This window comes from Durio zibethinus, chromosome 2 (assembly GCF_047325235.1).
Source record: "Durio zibethinus cultivar Kanyao isolate XHJ-2024 chromosome 2, ASM4732523v1, whole genome shotgun sequence".
Taxonomy (NCBI): domain Eukaryota; kingdom Viridiplantae; phylum Streptophyta; class Magnoliopsida; order Malvales; family Malvaceae; genus Durio; species Durio zibethinus.
The window spans coordinates 1,702,418-1,720,216 of NC_143163.1; the positions used below are offsets into that span (position 1 = coordinate 1,702,418).

The 17,799-nt window shown below is 33.7% G+C and overlaps 3 protein-coding genes across 9 annotated transcripts; 2 read left to right on the forward strand and 1 right to left on the reverse strand.

Moving 5' to 3' along the window:
- The first annotated feature begins 1,156 nt into the window (after nucleotides 1-1,156).
- On the forward strand, nucleotides 1,157-4,276 carry LOC111308667 (uncharacterized). Of its 2 annotated transcripts, XM_089744863.1 has the most exons (3): nucleotides 1,157-2,148; nucleotides 3,578-3,702; nucleotides 4,082-4,276. In XM_089744863.1, the coding sequence occupies exons 1-2, from the start codon at nucleotides 1,459-1,461 to the stop codon at nucleotides 3,662-3,664; spliced, it is 777 nt and encodes a 258-aa protein (XP_089600989.1). In that variant the 5' UTR covers nucleotides 1,157-1,458; the 3' UTR covers nucleotides 3,665-3,702; nucleotides 4,082-4,276. The 2 variants fall into 2 exon arrangements, with proteins under 2 accessions (XP_089600989.1, XP_089600986.1); XM_089744860.1 differs by having other exon boundaries at nucleotides 1,160-2,148; nucleotides 3,578-4,276.
- An 834-nt stretch (nucleotides 4,277-5,110) lies between these two features.
- On the forward strand, nucleotides 5,111-8,361 carry LOC111308668 (uncharacterized). 2 transcript variants are annotated; one of them, XM_022907179.2, is made up of 8 exons: nucleotides 5,111-5,286; nucleotides 5,467-5,599; nucleotides 5,773-5,853; nucleotides 6,150-6,238; nucleotides 6,325-6,399; nucleotides 6,531-6,595; nucleotides 7,333-7,533; nucleotides 7,990-8,361. In XM_022907179.2, exons 2-8 carry the CDS (start codon nucleotides 5,477-5,479, stop codon nucleotides 8,067-8,069), a joined length of 714 nt encoding a protein of 237 aa, XP_022762914.2. In that variant the 5' UTR covers nucleotides 5,111-5,286; nucleotides 5,467-5,476; the 3' UTR covers nucleotides 8,070-8,361. The 2 variants fall into 2 exon arrangements, with proteins under 2 accessions (XP_022762914.2, XP_022762915.2); XM_022907180.2 differs by having other exon boundaries at nucleotides 5,116-5,286; nucleotides 5,470-5,599.
- A 174-nt stretch (nucleotides 8,362-8,535) lies between these two features.
- Nucleotides 8,536-17,405, reverse strand: MAA3 (P-loop containing nucleoside triphosphate hydrolases superfamily protein). 5 transcript variants are annotated; one of them, XM_022907182.2, is made up of 20 exons: nucleotides 17,104-17,405; nucleotides 16,861-17,005; nucleotides 16,646-16,779; nucleotides 15,936-16,148; nucleotides 15,586-15,777; nucleotides 15,419-15,454; nucleotides 14,732-14,817; nucleotides 14,572-14,622; nucleotides 14,036-14,147; nucleotides 13,865-13,970; nucleotides 13,146-13,243; nucleotides 12,772-12,873; nucleotides 12,603-12,695; nucleotides 12,210-12,263; nucleotides 11,351-11,409; nucleotides 11,176-11,260; nucleotides 10,165-10,533; nucleotides 9,564-9,686; nucleotides 9,404-9,490; nucleotides 8,536-9,026 (listed from the first exon to the last, which is right to left on the reverse strand). In XM_022907182.2, exons 1-20 carry the CDS (start codon nucleotides 17,203-17,205, stop codon nucleotides 8,817-8,819), a joined length of 2,457 nt encoding a protein of 818 aa, XP_022762917.2. In that variant the 5' UTR covers nucleotides 17,206-17,405; the 3' UTR covers nucleotides 8,536-8,816. The 5 variants fall into 5 exon arrangements, with proteins under 5 accessions (XP_022762917.2, XP_022762920.2, XP_022762921.2 ...); XM_022907185.2 differs by lacking the exon at nucleotides 15,936-16,148; XM_022907186.2 differs by lacking the exons at nucleotides 15,419-15,454; nucleotides 15,586-15,777.
- Between the last annotated feature and the right edge of the window lie 394 nt (nucleotides 17,406-17,799).

Below are 17,799 nucleotides of genomic sequence, written 5' to 3' on the forward strand. Positions count from 1 at the left end.
GTTCAAGCTCGGATGAGCTCAATTCTTTTTAGTTTTAATTTAAAAATATTTAAATGCAAATTTGTACAGTATTTTGTTTATATATAATATTAAAATATTTATAAGTTTGATAATATTTAGATAAGAGTGAAAATAATTTGAATCGGATTAAATTTAGTTTGATTTTTTTGAATAATACATTGTATAATAAATTTTTAAAATTCGATTCAAATTCAAATCAATTTTCTTTTAATGTTAATTTGATTTGAATCGAATTTTATTTGTTTAATTCAATTCAATTTGGTTTTATAACTTTAAATTTAAAATTTTTATATATTATTTTAATAAAATTTTTAATATATTTAAATAGATATATATAAAATAGCTATTTTTATTTATAAATATTTAAAAAATATATAAATTAATAAAATAAATAATTTGATTTGATTCGATTTTATTTTTTTTATTTTTTACATTACAATTTAAAATTTGATTCAAACTTAATATATATTTAATATTTGAATTTAGTCTAAATCAAATAAAAAAATATAAAATCAAATCTGTCATTATTATTTCAATTTTATTTTTAATTTTTTCTTTTCCCTATATTTAGAGCCCGCAACTCTTTATTCCGGTAACATTGAGCTCAAAGAAATTAAATTAAACAAGATCACCCGCTCTAGCAAAAAAAAAAAAAAAAGGTTAATTAATTGAAATAAAAAAAAGGTAAAATGAACCTTTTTCATTTGTTTTATAATTATAACAAAAAAAAATATTAAAACTTCATTTACATACAATAAAAGAGCAAGAGTTCCAATTATTTTTTTACTAAAATTCAAAGAATATCTATGGTGCCATATATTAAAAGAATTCTTAAAAATTATTTTGGGTTAACACTTTTTTTTTTAGATTTTTTTAGGCTTTGTTTGTGAAAAGTGTAACATGTTACTTTTTCAATTCTTTTGTTTCAAGATATTAGCCTGGATAGTATATATCATTGTGTATAATTTTTGTTTTTATTTGTATGAAATAATAATAATATGAATTTTTTTTAATTTGTGAATGATAATATTTAATTTAAGCTCAAATAAATTTATATTATATTGTTTATGTTTTATTTTCTTAATATATTTTAGTTTATTTGCTTCAATAAAAAAAATAAAAAATGATCAAATTTTGTTTCCCCCTAATCCCCGTACTTACAAATCCGGTGAAATTCTAATTTGATTATTAATTAAACTTATTTTTCTCCCATCTCTTTTCCTATTAATTTACCCTCTCAAGTCTCAAAGCAAGGTCACCAAAAGAAAAAAAATGCAGAACTCATCCCGGTGAGCCTGCTATCCACTCCCCTCTCCATCCCTCTCTCCATGGAAAGTAAGAAACAACTGTAGCTTCAAAAATACCAAAAACCCAGAAAGGCTGAGAGATAGGGGGATAGAGGGACCCTTTTTCTTTGAAAACTAGAGAAAAAGGCAAATGCCACCAACAAACATGAACCCAAACCATCAACCCCATACCAGACAAATGCGTCCAACAGCTAACGGCGACCACCACCAACAAGGGCACGGCCTCACCGCCCCACCTTCCCAACGCCAACAGGCTTATTACCCTCGTTCTTCCTCTTCCTCTGCCTCTTTTAGAGGCTGTTGTTGCTGCCTTTTCCTTCTCTTTTCCTTCTTAGTCCTTCTCGTACTAGCTGTTGTCCTCATAATCGTCCTCGCCGTTAAACCCAAGAAACCCCAGTTCGATCTCCAACAAGTAGGGGTCCAATACATGGGCATCTCCACATCCAATCCTTCCTCCATCGACGGCACCGCTACCGCCGTCTCGACCACCCCAACAACCGCTTCTTTGTCTTTAACTATCCACATGCTTTTCACAGCGGTGAATCCCAATAAGGTAGGGATCAAGTACGGCGAGTCTAGCTTCACCGTTATGTACCGTGGGATTCCTTTGGGAAAAGCTTCAGTTCCTGGGTTTTACCAAGAAGCTCACAGCACTAGAAACGTGGAGGCAACCATCGCTGTTGATCGAGCTAACTTGATGCAAGCTGATGCAGCTGATTTAATCAAAGATGCTTCGCTTAATGACCGTGTTGAGCTTAGAGTTTTGGGTGATGTTGGCGCTAAGATCCGTGTCTTGGACTTCGATTCTCCTGGCGTTCAGGTCAAGCCATTCTCTTTTTCCTTAACTTTCCCTTTTCGGAGCTAAAATCTTTGAGACATTTGCCCTTTCTAATTACAGCATTGTCCTCCTCTTTTCTCAAATGTTAGCCATTTGTTTTGTCTCATAATCCTTCACTAGTTTCTAATTATAGTATCAAGTTATTAATCTTTTTAGACCCTGTTTTCTTTGAGAGCGGTGCAGGAGGTGGTGCCCGGTCGGTCGGCACTGGCTGGTTGTAGCCAAACCCCCCCACCCCCCAACATTACTCGCTGTCCCGCTCTACTTTCCTTTTCTTTGTTTGTTTTTACCAACTTTTCTCTCTTGGATACTTTCTTTTGTCGATTTTATACTTTGCTTTTTTGCATCCAATTTGGACAGAAATGTGATTTTATTAAAAAATCGATGCTCATTGTTTTAGAGGAATGTAACTAGTTTTTGAGGCCTTTTCAGTGTCGACTATTTGCTGTCTAATACATCGGTTCTTTGCTTGCTTCTCACGCGCTTTTCCAAGACGCACCAATGGCGTATGGCCATCGTGCTGCAACCTTTTTTCACTCAATCCTTTGACCTTAATCGGCTCCTGTCCTGTCTGGTTGTCTCCATGAAAATGTTCCTTTCTCACTGTAAATTATTCGATGCCATCGTAATCCAATGATTTCTGGGATTTATTTATCAATTTGGATTGAGAATTATCTTTGCTTTAGGATTTTTATTTCTGGGTAATTACTGATTTGAGAGATCAGTAGTAGGTATGTATGTGTAGCATGGTGGTGTTGGTGTTGTAGTGGCATAAGACAGAAGAGAATACAAATATTATAAATTGGGTTTGATTATTTATGGGTAGAAAAAAAAAAAGTCTGGTTTTAATTTCTCACCATGTGATTTTTGGTCACTGGTGGGCTATCACTTGGACCAACTTTAGTTCCCTCTCTGCAATGTGGGATCCACTACCCTTGTATTATTTTATGTGATCCAAAATTTTAACCTCTATCCTTTTTCAAAATCACTTATGCTTGAAGATTCCTTGTCTGGGCTATCCATTTCTAAGGCTTTAGGCTTTCTTTTTAGTTTCTTCTTGCAATCTAATCTCATATATATATATATATATATATATATATCATTTCTTAGCCATGAAGCAGTCTTAATAATGTATTAAATGTGTTTTAACTTTGTGTCTATCTCATTATATTGTAGGGACCCATGTGGATTGACCTTAATCTTCATTTTCATAATTGCCATGTGATAACTACATGCTTTAAAACTCCATGATTCCCTTTTCTGCGTTGGGGAGCAAGCATAGCATATCAATTTTGAAATTCACTCTTACATTATTACATGGATAATGTTTTAACATACATTATCCTGTGACTTTCTTTTGTTTAAATCTTTTTCTTGGAATTAACAAGTAAAATGGTGTTGCCATTGGCAGGTATCGGTGGATTGTGCAATAGTGATTAGTCCAAGGAAGCAGTCTCTTACTTACAAGCAGTGTGGATTTGATGGATTAAGTGTTTAAGCAAAACCTTCTATCTCATATAGTCATAATTGGTAAAGGTATTTCATTCCCTTTCATTGTTCTCTATTCTCTGTCCGCAAATGGATTGAGAAAGAATTTAAAAAAAAAAAAAAGGAAAGAAAAGCAAAAATGAAGGCTAGAATTCAGGGGAAGAGGAAAAAGAAAGAGCCATCCCTTCACATGGTTGGAGTATTACAAAAGTAAAGCTTAGGCAAAGACATGATGATGAGAAGATTCTAAATGGGAAATCAATTTCTGGTGCCCCCCAACCCATGATATTACTGATTTTTGTATTGGTTTCTTCAGTTGGAAGGAAAATTTTTTTATTATTGCATTGTAAAGTTGCATGTGCACTGGTGTAGGCTACTATTCCTAATCCAACCGGCAACTATATCTTTCTCTTTCTCTTTTCTGCAGTGGTGCCTCTGCCATGGTATAATGGGCAGTTGGGCAATCCATCATTTGGGTGAGCAGCTTCTTCGTTGTAAACGTGGCCTGATTTTTTTTTTTTTTTTCTTGAATCAAATTTGTAGCTGAGAGAAATAGATCTCTCCTGAATGTGTTCTTCTGCCTTTCAAATATTAATTTATTTGGGTTACCTCTTAAATAGAAGATACCAGTTGGGAGGGGACAGACCCAAAGTGGGATTTAATGTTTCTTAAAGAATTGATAATAGATATTTATTTTTTTGGGGACATGGTTGCTAGGATTTAAAATTCTTGCTTAAATGAATCCTAATCAGTCATTACCCATTGTGACTGGTGCCATGTCCAATGGAACCGACAAATTTGTTTACGCTCAATTCTTTTCTTAACAATAAAAAAGAAAAAGGTCCATTAATGAATGATAAAACATTTAGTTTTTTTAATAAGTGATTGAATTTATTGGTTAAAATTTATTTTTTTTGATGAAAAGTTTTTGGATTTAAATTTTATTAATTATCATTTGTTAAGATTATTTCAAATGTATGATATATATTTATTTATTTTTGGTCGTTAAATATAATATATTTAACATTGATAGGAAGATTTATTTATTTTTAAATTTTTCGTAAAATATATATATATTTAATTTCATAGCTTCAACAAAAAAAAAAAAATGTTAGTTTTTTTCTAGTTACCATGTTTTATTTGTAGCCATTTGAGTAAAAGCGGTTATCCAAAGCTCTGCTTGACTTGAACTTTGATTTTGTTTTTCCGTTTGATTTTGAAAAATAAAATCGTGTTATTTGAATTAAGAGTGTAAAAAATAGAGAAAAAAAAAAACCCTACTAGTACTAGTTTTTATATATTAAAAGGATTTTTTTCTTCTAAAAAAATCTCTTTAACGTGTGACTAAATCCAGCGGTGGAGATTGCAGGGAGGGTTTAAATTGATTGGCTAGAGAGTGGACGGTTGACGTGTCAAATTCTGAGTGGATAATGGGAAGGATGGAATGATTTCAATTTCAAGTTTCAACATTGTATTACCCCCCGTTTCTCATCCTAAACCCTAAAACCCCCGCCAATAACTCCTCCGTCGACTCTACCAAATAAATAGCTTCTCAAAACAGAGCCGCTTTTAGCCTTTCTTTTCGAAACTACTCTCCAACTCCAAGCCCTCGCAACCGCTCAGTTTCGCTAGGTAACTCTAGTTCTTCGTTAACATCTTCTCTAACCCTAGATCTCTATTTCGCTTTCTTTTTTAAAAAGTTTTTTATTTCGTTTTATTGGATAGAAATTAATTGTTGAATCACTTTCGAACTTCGGTTCTGTTTGGTTTCTGAGAAAAAACTGAGATTTGAAGCACGTGTTTTCGGTTTAGCAGAGAGAAAATGGATCGGTACCAGAAGGTGGAGAAGCCAAAGGCTGAGACACCAATAAACGAGAATGAATTAAGGATTACAGCTCAAGGAAGAATGAGGAATTACATTTCTTACGCCATGACTCTGCTTCAGGTATTTTCTTCTTTCTTCCATCTTAATTTTCCCTTTTATTTTCCCTTTTGCCGTTGGATATTGGCGTTGCACTAGGCGTTGATTTATTTATTTATTTTGTGGAATAAGAAAGTAGTGTTTTTGTAGGTATAGAATAATCTGTTGTAAAGCTTTGATTTCGTGTTGTTTTGTAGGAGAAAGGTGCAAATGAGATAGTGCTAAAAGCCACGGGCAGAGCTATCAACAAGACGGTCATGATTGCTGAATTAATTAAGGTGCTTGTTTGATTCTTTTTTATTAATGTTTCACTTTTCTTAATTTTGTTGTTACGATTTGGTCTATGAACAGTCATGTCCAGTATTTGCTTTTGCCACTGAGATAGCTGCGATGTTCATTTTGTTAATAGTAACACTTTCATAATATGTGATGAAGTGTCGTTTTAGTTATATCTCTGTTCCAAATCTTCAATTTCAAGTCGGAAGATAAGCAGAGATAAAAATTGGTGACATATGATTGATCTTAATAACCTCCTTTTCTTTTAGTTGTGCTAAAATCTCCTAACTTATTCCAGAGGAGGATTGTCGGTCTTCATCAGAACACAGCAACTGGATCAATAGACATAACTGACACATGGGAACCACTAGAAGAAGGCCTTCTTCCGTAAGAACCTAGATTTCCTATTCTTTCTGGTAGTCCGGCATTAATTTTCTTCCTAGAACGCTTCTAATGTATGTTTTGCTTCGCAGCCTAGAAACCACTCGCCATGTTTCAATAATCACAATTACTTTGTCTAAAAAAGAGTTGGATTCATCTTCAATAGGGTAACTGGCCACTACTTATCTCTATTTAAAAGTTCACAAAGTTGAATACAACATTGTGCACTTAACCTTGTTATTTACTAATGATTGTCTTGGCATGCTGCTCTGTCGTTCTGTGACATGTTTGATATCAGATATCAACCTCCAATCCCAGCTGATCAAGTGAAACTGTCAGCCGAGTTTGAAGACAATGAAGGAGGTGAGGCCATAATTTGTAATTGATTATGTATTTCTGCTTTATGCTTCGTCTGGCATGAATTGATATGTATACTCCTATCTCATGCAAATTAGAGATCTCTCCTAACATCCAAGGCAAAGATATTGTGGTCAAGGAAAACATGGAGGTATACAGAATCACCGTGGTGTGTTTTGTGCTAAAGTGAAATAACTCACATAAATTTGAGTCATTAAAGGTCTGTTTGGGCAAAGAGATTTTCTTTTTTAATAGTACCTGGAGACAATGGGAAGTTAAAATCCATTCAGAATTTCAACTTTGTTATTTTGCTTTTTCAACATGTTCAGAACATCAGTTTGCTTAGGTTGGTGAAGTTTAAGGACACTTGAATTTAATCAGAATGATTTCTAATCTTTGGGTGAAGTTAAGATTCAATTATATGCTTTTGGTGACAAATCGTGTAGTGGATGGCAACAATCTTGACAACAAGGTGGTTATGTTCTTTTGTTATAAGTAGTTGCTAGGTTCTGTAGCCAATAGGCTACTTTCCATATCTCAATAATGGTAGGACAGATGTTTGGATTTAAGGTTTATTCTTGGAATGAGATGGTAATGCTTTCAGCATGATGATTGATTGGAAATGTCTGTTATCCAGATTCTTGCTGTGGATCAAATAGTGTTTTTTTTTTTTTAATGAACTTATTTAATCACATATGAACTGACAATTACATAAGATTTTTATAAGATTTTTACTTGTGCAGGTTATATCAATGATGGGATGGTGGAGTACAGGAATGGAGGATGGGATGGTGGGCGAGGTTATGGAGGTAGAGGTCGGGGTCGTGGGAGGGGACGTGGTTTACGAGGGCGTGGGAGAGGGTATGGTGGTGGAAATATACAGCGGGATTCAGGATATTACAATGGTAATGGTCCATCAGGACCATTGCCTGGCCAGGGTCGTGGTAAGTCTTTGTTTCCGATGCATACTTTTAGATGTGCTGTTCTGGTCCCAAAACCAATTGTTTTCTCTGATTTTTTTTTTCTCTAAAAGAAACAAATCCAAAAAAATCCATTTTATCAATCATTTCGGATAATGTCATCATATGGTTACTGCTGATAGATTTTTCTTTTGGTGGATAAGTTATTTTAACAACAAAACTAAATCATAAATTGCACGTGGTTAAACATCCAGTCTATTGGATGTAATTTATAAATAATTTCTCTTGTAATAATTCTTCCAAATGCTTGTACATTTTTACTATTGTTTTAAAAGAAAATAAAATATATACATCTCCATAGAAGGGTTATCATAGAACCTTGTTGCAACATCCCAAAAATTTACAAGGACTCTGCATTTCAACGCATACCTACATGTCTTTTTCAGTATAATGATTCCATTCACCATTTTGGCTAATCAGGTCGTGGACGTGGGAGGGGAAGGGGACGAGGTCGTCGTCAAGGTTTCAAATCTGATGGTCCATTCGAGAAAGCTGCTTGAGCATCTAGCATCCTAGCCTCTGCATAACTATAGCTTTAGATTGAAACAAACCAGTGGATGGCTGCTCTACTCATCGCCTGTCTTAGTACAGATGGTCTTTAGACATTATTTAAAGCTTTGATCGGAAAATTGACTTGCAGGAACATTCTATATTGGTTTTCCAGGCCGCAATTTTGTAGGGAAGTAGGTAGGATATTCATGTTGTACAATTTTTAGCTTTTTTTTTTTTCCGGGTTTTTTTATTGAAAATAATTTTCTCGAAATAATAGAGCGGTACATTTGGTCATGCAAACTCATCAGTTAATCGGTAGGCTGTTTACCTGTTGCTTAGTTTTTTGGTAACCAACTACTCATCGCAATAACGCAATACTATAAAGATTACTAGAACGATCTAGAAAAGAAAAAATCAATTATAATGATTTTTATATAATAATTAAATTAATTATATTTTAAAATTATGTCAAAATTATTAAAATTCTATATAAAATTCATATTTATAAATGATAAATTGTTACATACTCCGTAATTTAATTATAATTAAACAATTGAAGTATTGTTATAAAAAAAAATTTTTGGCAAAAAAGACGCTTTAGAACGGATTTAAGTTTTAATAAGATATACCCCTAAAAACTAATTAATAACGTAGTGCTACAAAAAGAAGGATTTCTTCAGTTGGGGGTAATTGCCTGTAAACCCGTCTAGGCTGTCAACAAAGCATTTGAAGATTTACCCATCCTAAAACTTCGTTTAGTCGTCATCAAATCCCCCTTCATCTCCATCTCCATCTCCATAGTCATTGTCTTCTACTGGCCCTTGATCAGCATCCCCACCCGTATTGTAGGCTACATTATTTTCATTATCAGGGGCATCTATGTACACCATTTGTGCATCCTTGTTAATAACCTTCATCGACTCCATATGCTCATCACTGAAGAATGAAACATAGGGCTTGGTTACCTGCACAAGGATATTTTTCTTAGCTTGTGTTCCAATCAAAACAGTGATAAATTTTGGAGGCTGAAAACGATTGATTATGATAGGATTTCCTTCCTAAAAAACTAGTACTATATACTATTATTCGTGATACCAGCATTCACATGCACAATAATAGTTTGAAAACATTTTCCATATTAGAAATTCTAATCTAACTCAAGCATTTGGCTAAATGATAAGTGCATGTATTCCTCGCTCAAGAAGCAAGTTTCAATCTCCTTCCAAAGATTAAAAAAAAGAAAAAAACACATACATTTCATATTCAGCATCTGACATCACACTCTATATCCCAATATGTAGACAATATGAACTTTTAAATAATTCATTAAAAAGAATACCACCTTAAAGAAACACCCTCGTTTCTCAGCACTTTCTACTAGGTTTCTCCAATGCTCATCGTTCTTCAATGTTGATGCTGAACCTACAACCTATAGAAACAATTAAATTAAGTAGATGATTACCCAAACTTTGAATTCAACTAGACTTCGTATATTATAGTACCAGTACAGAAGACTTTGCTCGGGTGATTCCGACATTCATTCGCCGAAAATCAGACACAAAGCCTATGCCTCTATCTTTGCTTGCCCTAACACAAGAAAATATTACAACATCCTTTTCCCGTCCCTGAAAGGAAAAGCAGAGATTGCATTAATCTTAAGAGCTATTATGTAGAATATTAACCAAAGTCACAATAACATAAAGGGATATACACTTTAATCAATTTCAAAAACTTCTTGCATTATTTGTCAAGCCAGGCACAATTGTAAACTAGTAACTTGTTAAGAACTTATTTATTGATTTTCAAAGCTTTTAAGAAGTACCAACATTTTATAATTAGAGCTATTAGATATATGCTGGCTGATGAACTAGTTCAAGATATGAAAGCAATTGATCAAGGTTTCTTTTGGGAACTTTCACATTGCTACTTGTCAATTGAATTTACAACAGTAAACGCAGATAAAATCAACTAAATATCAAGAATAGAGCTTTTACAAACTATATACCAAATGTCACTGGAAAATTATCAACAATTCACTTGGCAGTGCCTAAGAAAAACCAAATATAATGAAAGCAGTTCTACTTGAAAACATAAGGAGATTACCTGGAAACCATCAATGGTACCAATATCCACAACCTTTTTTGACTCCACCCCAAAAGTTTGCTGAAATCGCTCTTGCAAAAGCTTGACTTGATGTCTGTAAGGGCTTATAATTGCAAATTGAGAGCTTGACTTAAGCTCTGGATACATGGTTATCAATTTATGATACAAGACAAGAACAAACTCAATCTCATCAATATTTACCCAGGACCCACTTCCTGAGGGTTGTGACTCTTTCCCTTCATGTATGTCGAAAAAGCAAAATGGTCCAAAGCAGCCGTATTTGTGCCAGTCACGAGTAGTTTGATCTTGAACATCTGATCCATCTTCTAATGCCTCATCATAGAACTCCTTTGAAGGAAAGCTTCTTATCTATTCAACAAATCGATTAGATCAACTTAAAGAACTATCAAGTGGACTTTTGGGAGCCTCATAAATTAGAGCATAAACAGTTATATGTTTCATCAATCTTGCTAAAAATAGATTATCTAATTGAAGATGACACATGGTACAAAGCAACATGTAAAAGGTTAAATTTCTACCTGATTATGTAACACTCTTAATTCGTTATATGTTTCATCAATCTTGCCAACAATAGATTATCTAATTGAAGATGACACATGGTACACAGCAACATGTAAAAGGTTAAATTGCTACCTGATTATGTAACACTCTTAATCCTAAACAGAGAACTACATGATGAAAAAGAAGCATTATTACTAAGACCAGGAACCATTACTAGACACTAACAAACTTGGAAGACATAAAGCTGCTAAATAATTAATCCAGTTCAGCACAGCATATCCAATTATCTACAATCTGCTCAACTAGGTCTCATTACACCAAATAGGGTAACCACATATTCATTGGAATTTTTACATATCAACAGTATTTTGGTTGTTAAAAGAAAATACTATAGCTCAATAAATAATTAGTTAAAAACATAACTTATGAGGCTTCGGTATATATTTATTCATTTGGATAAGTAACTTCAATAGATATTTATTATCTTACCTCAGGATGCATTCGATACTGGGTCTTAAGCATCTTTACAGGATAACCAGCCTTCTGAAATCTCTTGAACAAACTCGTGCCATAGCTTCAAGATTAAGACATGTGTATGAGAGAGAAAGAGAGGGACTACAAGATATAAATAAAGCCACCTTTGCAACATGATCAAGTGTTTTACCCAAATTTCTCAGCAATGGGTGAAATTACAGTAGCTGGTAATTGAACCGGATCACCTATCTAAGGAAAATTAGTAAATAAATAAACTGCACTAATAACATTGCCCAAGAAAATGCAGTGGTAAACAATGCAAATATTAAACAATTGGGTACATGTGCCCTGAAGCTTTCCTAGACTATGTAGAATGAAGATCTTTACAACAGTGTTTCAAACTGAGATGAGATATGCAAGTTTCAAATGCCAATTTTCTTTACTCGGGAAAATATCAAACATGCATATCCCATGGGTGCAAACTAGAAATGTACCTTTCAAGTTCAAAATTGACATGTAATCTGTCATACAGGAATTATGGACTTTTCTACATTAACATGCATTTTTTTTATCATGTTCTATTCCCATTTAAACACCAAAATCACAAACTTGGCCACTATTATGAGCAGCAGCATCAAGAAAACCAGCACCATCTATTTCACCATTACAACTGCCAAAGAGTTTTCCACCACCATCTTTAAAGGCAGGTTATTGCTATCATCACCAGCACTGATATTTTAATGATTTTATAATCACCATTTCCACACAGAAACACTCAACTCAACCACCTTACCAATTTCATTTTTAATTATGCTCATTTAAAATGATTATAACTTCAACAATTTCATGTTACAATTACTTAACACTTATGTCCTCCCACTTCAAAATTGTAAGAAAATAGAAGTTCTCCATCTCAAGGAACTGTTAGATGAAGAAAATATTACAAGTATTCACAGCAATCTGTGAGAAATACACCAATCATTATTCAACAATTTTAAAACAGGAGTAGAGAATAAAAGCCATAAGGGGAAAAAGCATCATAAATATACCAGAAATACTTGTTTGCACCCACTGGACAAAGGAACGAGAGTTGCAGGTTCCACCTGTTCAAGAACATATAACTAGATAAGGATGGCAGCACAAAATGGGGATAAAGAGAGAGATTTGCATCATCTAAATCACTAGCAAATGTATTCCTAGGGATAAAAAAATTGATGAGTTGTGAGTAGTCACTGCTTAGCAAAAGTTTCTTGAAAAAGGTTCCTCCAAAGCCTTTGAAGAACAGATAAACAATGTCCAATGTCGATGAGAAGTAATCTTGAGAACTAAAGAGCAGTTCTGCTCTTTCCACTATTTGAAAAACTGAAGCAGCTTATTCAAGATCCCACTCAAATAAAGGCAAACATTCATCAACAAGAATAAAAGAGATTTTAGAATTTTACAGCTTGGGCAGCTTCATCTATTATAACAACATCAAAACCAGAATTCAGTTTAGTAAGCACTGCTGAACCACTGAAGCTGAGAGTAGAGAAGACCTGCCGGGCATACAAAGATGCGGTTAATTTAACCATATGTTGGACTTTACCAACAAGACAAGTTAGATTTACATACAATTACAGCCTCATCTAAAATTGCAGCACGAATACTGTCTATATCCCTAGCTGTGGACAATTGTTTCTGCTTATCACCAGCCAAGTCACGCTTTTGATTAACCTGCAAAGAAAACTTTCCTTATCATTATTGAATTATAGTCATCAAGGTAACTTTCAGGAATACTTCTTCCTTTGCCAACTGAATTCATCATGTCACTTTAAGGTTTATGGAGACATCTAGAATAATTGATAGAATGCTTTGATGGGTTTGACAGTGCTTCCTTGTGATTATAAGTTCCACTCATAATAACTTCAATCTAACACTTATGCAGAGTGATCATGCTCATCATACCAATAATAAATGAAGTTATGAAGGTTAAACTAAATACACACAAGATAATCCATAGAGACTGCCTCCACAGAATGATGTGGTTTAAGACCAATCCGCACAATTTTAGGAGTATATGTGCGAACATTTTCATCACGAACACCTGTATAAAACATTAAAATATAATGTAAAACTGTATCAGGATTGATAGCCAAGTAATATGCACATGCACTTAAAAAACATTTCAGACAACTTTGAAACCAACAATAATCCCTACCCTCCAAAAAAATTTACAACATTAAATATCTAGTCAAGCACTTCCATGTTTTCACAAACATATTAAAACCTAAAGTCAAGCAAAACTATTTTAACCGGTTTCATTCACTCTTTTCAGATGAACACCTAGTTTGTTTGGTCTATTACCTTTACATTTTAGTTTTTCAAGAACTTAATACAGAGCAAAAGATTAAATATACAGATTAAATCCAGTTAGCTAGAGAGGAACGTAAATCAAATTAAATGTTTGGTTAAGTTGTTAAAGAACAATATTAATCAAACTAAATAACCTTCCTAGTCTCCAAGTTTCATGAACAACAATATGCTTTAAACTAAGTTACTCTATGAATCTAGTCCATAGTAACCATTCCACCTAAAACTTGAGGGTTAAGTCTAGTATAATAGAATAGAAAAAAGGAACAGCTGAAGAATGTTGAAAAACTACAGCCTAAGATTTAAACCCACTTTTTTCTCTAGAGAAGTACAAGGAAGTGAGAAAAAGTCATACCAGTTTTTAAAAGGCGGAAAACAATCTCATCAAGAGCAGAGTTCGACGGTGCACATACCAGCACCCTCATGCGATATTTCCGACTGGAATTAACTACTTCTGGTTTCTGCACAGCAATTAAAGTTAGAAGATGATAATTGATCAAAAACCAATAGCAAGACTTAAGCCTACCAACTCATTTCCAGAGGTGGGAAAGAAACCATCATCACCATCAAAGGGCATGATAATATCTCTGGGATTAGCATTCATTAACCATGGAGAAGCCCGTCCCCAATGCTTGTATCTGCAGAATGCAGAAACATTAGTGTTCAATATGCCTGACTCAATTGTATAACACACTTCCAGGTTCAAAAACACTAGAATGGGTTCTCTAGAAAGCAGCCACTCAATGAGAAAAAACACAAAACTTAAGACCATCATTGCACCTGACCTTTTGTATTGAGCTAAAACTGAAAATTTTTTAAATTATGTCTCTAAGAAAGTGAAAGAAATCTTCATTTTTCCTTAGAGAAACATGAGGGTAGCCTTTCCGGTACATAAAAATTCCACAATTCAATGACCATTTTAGGAGAACATAAAACCTTTCTACACAAAATCCAACTGAACATGCATGGAAGAGAATAAAATAATTCAAAACATCCATGATCAACTGTCAATTGGATTAGAATAACAAGATGGATTGTCCTCAGTTAACAATCAATACGTACTTTTCTTCTATGGGTAGTTCTGGTCCACGATTAAGTTCAAGCAATCCACCCCTGCAATAAGCAGATAAGCATGAGTATCAAATATATGCAGTTTTTGGTTTATTTCTAAGAATGACACATTACTGTAGATCTAGGAAAATAAAGAAAGCAAAATTTATACTTGGAGTGCACTCTTCCTGGAGTTGCATGCAAAATAGCACTTAAAAGTCCAAGGATGGTCTGGGTTTTCCCTGTTCCAGGTGGCCCCTAGGAAAAAGTACATGGTCAACGAACAAAAATTGAGGTACATACCATATTCTCAATATATGTTGCTTAACAAAGAGTAAAAACGCTTTCCAACAAGGTTAATTATACCTCACCAACCGTGCTGGAGAAATGTCATTAGAATTCAACTTCAACCCCCAATTATAAAGCAGGAATTTTGAAGGTAAACTCAAGAAAATGCAATAAAAAATGAAGTAGATAAATCATCAAAATTTTCAGTCTTCTGTCTACATCTCAATTCAGTGTGAAGCACTTAAATGCAAAAGCCTATACATCAAAACGTCACATCTTATTTTCTTTCATCAAAAAAACCAATTTTATGCTGATCTGTCATGGACATATCACTTCTTCTTACATCCACTGATTTCACTTGTTCAATTTAGTACTTAAGAGTGACTGCATTACTTTAAAATGAATGGATTATTGCACCAGATTTTAAAAAAGAACTAAATGATTTAAGAAATTGGAATGTCATAGGGTAGTGTCAAAAGAGAAAGAAAGATTTCCTTTTATATTAAAATTAAAATTAAAAAAAAAAGCCAACAAACAAATAGAAGAAACCAAGTGAGATGCTATATTGAACCTGTATCAGGACAAAGGCTTTACGAGACAGACCAGCCTGCAATAAAATAACTATTTGGTCATGTGTAAGCTAATAAGGTAGAATCTAAACAAATAGTTGCTTATGCTAAAACACAGACTAATCAGAAAACTAAATAACTAGGATTAATAAATTAACTAGAGACTCACATCTATAGCTTCCTGTTGAGATTTATTAAGATTCTCTTTAAAATAATCATGAAGGGATCCAGATATTTTCCAGGCTTGGTCTTCGAAACCAGAATCTCTTTCAGCAGCTTTCAATATTAAATCCTTGAAAGGAAGAGAACCAACTGAACACAGAGCTATGTATTCACGTGCAATAGTTGATAAACTACAAATCTGCAAGACATATTGAATTAACTAAATGCCTCAGCAGATATTGGATTCACTTGCACCTCTATCTATCAATATATATGATGTGTTCGATGCATAAAGAATGTGGACACAACTAAAACCTTTGCATGGTCAAAGCAGGAAAGACAAAGTTATCTTATAACCTTTATACTGAACACGCGTTTCTCCACTGCACTCGCAGAAGAAGTGATAAGAGCTTGCATACGTATCAGCCTCTCAGAAATTTTTTCAACATCAGGATTTACTTGTGTGAACTCTCCAGCTAAATTCATTCTGAGTCTAAGTAGATTCTTTTGTCTATGCTCCACCAATGCAAATGCATATGTTGTTGGGAGTTTCTTACTACCCTCTTTAAACTGCAAGATGCCAAAGCCTAATCAAGAATTCAACATATTTTCCCTTATTACAACAAATAAAAATCCCCTTCAGTCACCAAATAACCAGAAAAGATCAAGAATAAGAAAACAAATAACATGGCTAGGTTTATGAACTATATGTTCTACCAGACTAAACTAGTTGAACTAATATAAGCCAATAATACATAAAAGAAACAATAGATTTGCATAAATAAATGAGGTGTCTATATAATTATAGAATAATAACAGAACCATAACACACTAAAATATTTTAGGTACTTTTGGGTTGTTGAATTTCAAAATTTAACTATTTTGGAAGAATAAAATGCACGTTTTATTTTTATAAAGAATAATTTTATTAGAATTGGCCTTAGATATTAGAGAATTTGTATATTTTTAATAAATTATTATCTTATTTTCCATCATTAACTTTAGCTTTTTAGCAACATTTAAGAAAGCAAATAGCGAAAGCAAGGATCAATAAAAGCGTCAATTACCTCCTCTTTTGAAAGCAGCAAGAGATCATTCTGTGCTATTGATTCTTCCTCGTCTGCTTCATAAGTAACGGCAGGTAAGTGAAATCCATCGGCCTCGTTGCATTCCATAACCAGCCTCAGCTTCCAATTCGTCACTGCAATGCTTAATGACGAAACATGAGAGAGAAAGATTGTTTTGGAAAAATTTTCTCACAAACCAAACAGAGAAACCCTACCTTCTTCATCATCTTTTCTCTGAACAATCTGAGCTTTGACTTCCTCGAATAAAAGCGGCTCAAAAGTAGCCAAGTAATCATCAACGTCTTTGTATGTATCCTTCACTTCTTTTACACCCGACACCACCGCAGCTTTGTGGTTTTTCTGATTCCAAATTCCAAACAGAAAAACAATAAAATTTTAAAAAATAAATATATAAAAAAAGCACTGAAATTTAAATGGAAAAGCAGAGGGAGACGTACATTGGAGAATTTGAGAAGGCGAAAATAGTCCCAACCGAGAATTATTTTACAGAAACGAACAATGGAGGCTTCTTCTTGAAGCTTATCTTTGTCCACGGCCATGTCTTTTCCTTTTTCTATTCTGTTGAAACTGCTTGGAGAGTGGAGACTGAGAACTGAGACGGAAATAAAAAAGATTTAACAAAAGAGAGGTTTAAGGCGGCCAGATGATCACTGGCTTTTGGAACCTTGGATCTTCAGATCCAAGCTTTAGTACGGTTGGTTACGGTTTTTTTTTTTTTTCTTGGAGTGGGGATTTGTGGGCTTGCTGGAGGAGAGATAATCCAGATTTTAAAGGTGGGCTAGTTTGAGTCGGTGGCCAATGGGCTTTAAGGAGAAGATGCAATGGGTCAAGTGCCATTCATTCAGCCAAAGAAACTACTAAAAAATAAAAAAATAGAGATATTTATTTATTTTTGTTTATAAAACATTTTTTTATGTGTTTAAAAAAACTGTCTTTTATAAAGTCCTCCATTCCCTTCCTATTTTTTTTTTTTTTAAATTTCGTAACACCAAAGGATGTTGAATGCTATATTAAGAAATCAATTACGATAAAAATGAAGTAATTACTTAATATTATTGTACAAAATGTATGAAAAGATAAATTAAATGCAAAATTGCATCGTTCAATGTAAATCTTGAACAAATTTTCATCCG

Coding starts and splice junctions, on each gene's coding strand:
- LOC111308667 (XM_089744863.1), top strand. CDS start 1,459: ATGCCACCAACAAACATGAACCCAAACCATCAACCCCATACCAGACAA. Junction 2,149..3,577: donor TCGATTCTCCTGGCGTTCAG/GTCAAGCCATTC, acceptor TGCCATTGGCAG/GTATCGGTGGATTGTGCAAT.
- LOC111308668 (XM_022907179.2), top strand. CDS start 5,477: ATGGATCGGTACCAGAAGGTGGAGAAGCCAAAGGCTGAGACACCAATA. Junction 6,596..7,332: donor GTTTGAAGACAATGAAGGAG/GTGAGGCCATAA, acceptor TTACTTGTGCAG/GTTATATCAATGATGGGATG. Junction 7,534..7,989: donor ATTGCCTGGCCAGGGTCGTG/GTAAGTCTTTGT, acceptor TTGGCTAATCAG/GTCGTGGACGTGGGAGGGGA.
- MAA3 (XM_022907182.2), bottom strand. CDS start 17,205: ATGGCCGTGGACAAAGATAAGCTTCAAGAAGAAGCCTCCATTGTTCGT. Junction 12,696..12,771: donor TTTTAGATGAGGCTGTAATT/GTATGTAAATCT, acceptor TATGCCCGGCAG/GTCTTCTCTACTCTCAGCTT. Junction 9,027..9,403: donor AACGAGGGTGTTTCTTTAAG/GTGGTATTCTTT, acceptor ATCCTTGTGCAG/GTAACCAAGCCCTATGTTTC.